The following is a 4,888-nucleotide window of genomic DNA, read 5'->3' as shown; positions in this document are numbered from 1 at the left end:
TATATTCCAGGTATGAGTGAGATCATACAGTGTTTTTCTTTCTCTTTCTGGCTTATTTCATTTAACATAATACCCACCAGGCCCATCCATGTTGTTGCAAATGGGACGATTTTGTCTTTTTTATGGCTGAGTAGTATTCCATGGTATATATATACCACATCTTCTTGATCCAATCATCAGTCGAGGGACACTTAGGTTGCTTCCACTTCTTGGCTATAGCGAATAATGCTGCAATGAACATAGGTGTGCATAAGCCTCTTTGGATTGTTGATTTCAGGTTCATTGGATAGATTCCCAGTAGTGGGATAGCTGGATCATAGGGTATTTCTATTTTTAATTCTTTGGGGAATCTCCATACCGTTTTCCAGAGAGGCTGCGCCAGTTTGCATTCCCACCAGCTGTGTATGAGGGTTCCTGTTTCTCCACATCCTCTCCAACATTTATTGTTTTTTGTCTTGGTGATTATAGCCATTCTAATGGGCGTGAGGTGATATCTTAGTGTTGTTTTGATTTGCATTTTGTTGGAAGGTTTTTGATTACTAATTCAATCACCTTACTTATTACTGGTCCATTCAGGCTTTCTATTTCTTCTTGATTCAGTTTTAAGAGTGTATGTTTCTAGGAATTTATCCATTTCTTCTAGGTTATCCAATTTATTAGCATATAATTGTGCATAATAGTCTCTTATGATCCTTTTTATTTCTGAGATGTCATTATAATGTCTCCTCTTTCCTTTCTGATTTTGTTTCTGTCTTCTCTCTTTTTTTCCTAGTTAGTCTAGCTAAGGGTTTCTCAACTTTGTTTATTTTTTAAAAAATCCAACTCTTAGACTTGTTGATTTTTTAAAAATTGTTTCTCTATTTCATTTATTTCTGCTCTAATCTTTATTGTTTCCTTCCTTTTGCTAACTTTGGCCTTAGTTTGTTCTTTTTCTATTCCTCACGGTGTAAAGTTAGGTTGTTTATTTGAGATCTTTCTTCTTTTTTTAGTGTAGGTGTTTATTACTATAAACGTTCCTCCTAATACTGCTTCTGCTACGTTCTATATGTTTTTGGTATGTTGTATTTTCATTTTCACTTGTCTTGAGATATTTTTAAAATTCCCTTTTGATTTCCTCTTTGACCCAATGGTGTTCAAGATATGTTGTTTAGTTTCCAAGTATTTGTGATTTTCCCCATTTTTCTTGCTGTTATTGATTTCTAGTTTCATACCATCTCATACCATGTGAAAAGATACTTGGATTGATTTTGATCTTCTTAAATTTGTTAAGTCTCATTTGTGACCTAACCTGTGATCTCTCCTGGAGAACATTCTTTGTGCACTTGAGAAGAATGTGTATTCTTCTGCTGTTGGGTGGGAGGTTCTTTGCATATATATGTCTGTTAGTTCCATTTGATTTATAGTGTTTTTCAAGTCACTGTTTCTTTATTGATATTCTGTTTGGATGTTCTATTCATTAATGAAACTGGGGTATTGAAGTCTCCTACTATTGTTATATTGCTGTCAATTTCTCTTTTCAGGTGTTAATTTTTGCTATATGTATTTAGGTGCTCTGATGTCAGGTGCATAAATATTTAAACTTGTTATATGTTCCTATTGAATTGACCCTTTCAACCTTATATAATGACCATCTATTTATCATGAAGTAAAGTGTTGCCTCTTTTGAATTTTAAATAGTTAACATTACCATTAATATGCCATTCATATTAATGAATGCCGAAAAGGCTTTTTTGGTGGTTTCTTTGCCTCAGTCTCTTTCATGCATGCTGCTGTGTGAGGCTGTGGGTCACCGCAATTTACTCACCCATTTCACTGCTTATAGACAGGGTTGTTTGAAGTTTATTTTTTGATCTTATTAACAATGTCATTCTTGTCTTTGTTTCCAAGAGCTAATGCATCATTAAATTTTATACACATTGGAAAAAAATTACTGGGTTGTAGATTATGGATAAATTCAAATTTACTAGGAAATGCTGATGGAGTGTGTGGATTAACTATCTGACCATTCATGCCCTTCCATTTATTAATTCCTTGTGATTTGTCAACACTTGGAATTATTTAACTTATTTATTTTTGCCTATCCAGTGTTAAACAGAATCTCTCTGTGATTATATATTGCTTTTTATTGATTACCATTGATGTTGAACATTTTTCCTATGTGGTCTTTCATCTGTGAAATAGTTTTCCCTCATTTTCTCATGTTTAATTTATTTGTATGTTTATTGCTTTCTTACTCTTTTTTTTTCTTTTTTACTATTCTACACACGAATCCTTTGTCATTTATAGGTATTACAAATATTTTCTCCCAGATTCTGGTTTATCTTTTCACTCAATTCTACATTTTAATGGACTCTTGTTAATTTTAATAGAGTTGAATTTGTCAATCTCTTCCTTTGGGCTTACTTTCTTTTCTTCCTTTTTTTTTTTTCAAACACAAGGTCTCACATATTTATTACTGAACCAAGCTACAAGTGCAGAAACATAGGAACAAAGAGAAAAATCATTTTTCCAATAAAACACTTCCAACCATCCAGGGATAGTGGTGATGTTTTCAGCGTGATATGGTAAGATGTTAGTGATCTTGATATGGTGTAAATATGCCATCCCATGTACAATTCCTTATAGACCCAACTTGGTTCATTTCCAATGTTCCTCTTGGAGTTGCACCTGATTTTATTACTTGTTTTCATCTGAATCCATTGGGGAACGAGACAATTCTGTTTTTGTTTCTTGGCCAGGAATCTCTTGATTCTAAAAGTCTTGTGAGAAGACATGATGAAGAACAGAGTCAACCACACATACCACGATGGTGGAGAAAGGGCCTAATTTATCATGTAAGAAAACTCTCCCTACTGTGAAGTCATAAAAAACATTTGCCTGTAACTTCTGAAAGGGTTCTACTCTTGTCTTTGACAGGTAACTCTACAATAATTGATTATTGTATATGGAGATGATAGATGATTCATTAGTCTACTATAGATAACCACTTGTCACTGCTCCAAATGTTAAAATGTCCATTATTTCTATCACTATCTGCCCTGTCATAGGCTCTTGTACCTTAAATAGATGCTCTTCTTTGAGAAATTCCTATTTTCCATTTGTCTATTTGTCCATACCTCTGCTAATACCATATTATCCTGATTACTGTGGATTTAAAGGTCTTGATATGTGCCAGGGAACGTGTCTCCCTACCTTGGTCAGTTCGGGCTGCTATAACAAATTACCATAGACTGTGTGGCTTAAATAACAAACAGTTATATCTCACAGTTCTGGAGGCTGGGAAGTCCAAGTTCAAGGTACTGGAAGATCTGGTGTCTGGTAAGGACCTGATTCCTGGTTTGCAGATGGCCGTGTCCTCATTGTGTCTTCATGTGGTGGAGAGCAGAGACAGGAAGCAAGATCTCTAGTGTCTCTTCTTATAAGGGCACTAATCTCATTCATGAGGGCTTCACCCTCACGACCTAATTACCTCCCAAGGACCCCACCTCCTAATCCTATCACATTGGGGGTTAGGATTTCAACATATGAAATTTTTTTTTTAACTATTTTTTTGTGTGTGAGGAAGATTAGCCCTGAGCTAACATCTGATGCCAATCCTCCTCTTTTTTCTGAGGAAGACTGGCCCCGAGCTAACATCCGTGCCCATATTCCTCCACTTTATATGGGATGCCACCACAGCATGGCTTGACAAGCGGTGCGTTGGTGCGCGCCCAGGATCTAAACTGGCGAACCCGGGGCCACTGCAGTGGAGCGTGCACTTAACCACTTGCACCACTGGGCTGGCCCCCAACATATGAATTTTGAGGGACACATTCAGTCCATTACTCTCCCTAACAGTGTTCTGTACAAAATCTCAGCTATTCATAGACATTTGTCTTCTATTTCAGTTTTTAGAAGGAGTTTTTCTTAAGTTCAAAAACAAAACAAAAACCTGGTTGTGAATATAATGGAATTTAGTAAATCACTAGATCTGGTTGGGAATGATTACATCACAGTGATATTCAGTCTCCTTTCTAAGGACATATGCCATCTTAACATTTATTTCATGATACTTTGATGTCACTCAATGTATACTTTTTCTATTATAACCATTTAATATCCTTCATTAGACATATTTTAGGACTTCAAGAGAATTAGTTTTATAGGCTATGTTATCTTCTAAAAATTTGCTTTCAGTGGCTTGTTGCTAATAATTTGAAATGCATTGAGATTTATTTTTATATTGAGTTTGCATTCTGGAAACTTACTAAAAATATTACATATGCAGAAAATACATAAAACAATTGCACAGTCAACCAAAATATTATAAAGGAATCTGTGTAATGACAACTTGGCCAAGACTTGGAAGATGCCTTCATACCACCCATCCCACTTGAAATGGTGCCTAAAGGAAGAATCATTCCGTCTCTCTTCAGATGGAGCAGTATCGTGAATTGTGAAGTAATTTCCTTGCTTTTCTTTATAGTTTTATAACCTGTGTATGCATTCATATGTCAATATATTTTATTTTTGCATGTTTTTTATGCAAATGGCATCATAATGTATGTACTATTGTATGTCAGGTTTCATTTTTATACAGTTATGAATCTTCCATAGAATGGTAATCTATTCATTTCTTTTAGTTAATAGACTTTATTTTTAAGGACAGTTTTAGGTTTACAGAAAAATTGAGCAAATATTACACAGAATTCTCATGTACCCCTTCTTCCTAGCTCACAGTTTCCCCTGTTTTTAATGTCTTGCATTAGTGTAGTGCACTTGTTACAATTGGTGAACAAATATATTACATTTGATGATGATTACAATTGATGAACTAATACATTTTTATTAACTAAAGCCCATGGTTTACAACAGGGTTCACTCTTTGTGTTTTACAGTTCTATATGTT

The 4,888-nt window shown here is 34.9% G+C and overlaps 1 protein-coding gene across 1 annotated transcript; it reads right to left on the bottom strand.

Moving 5' to 3' along the window:
* Positions 1 to 2,619: 2,619 nt before the first annotated feature.
* LOC131394566 (large ribosomal subunit protein eL39-like) lies at positions 2,620 to 2,774 on the bottom strand. Its single transcript, XM_058525969.1, is given in 2 exon segments — positions 2,620 to 2,651; positions 2,654 to 2,774. Coding segments are annotated over 2 exon segments (153 nt in total).
* Between the last annotated feature and the right edge of the window lie 2,114 nt (positions 2,775 to 4,888).

Source organism: Diceros bicornis, chromosome 30 (assembly GCF_020826845.1).
Source record: "Diceros bicornis minor isolate mBicDic1 chromosome 30, mDicBic1.mat.cur, whole genome shotgun sequence".
In the NCBI taxonomy this organism is placed as follows: domain Eukaryota; kingdom Metazoa; phylum Chordata; class Mammalia; order Perissodactyla; family Rhinocerotidae; genus Diceros; species Diceros bicornis.
Note: the sequence above shows the minus strand (reverse complement) of the source record. Positions and strands in the feature narration are given on the sequence as shown.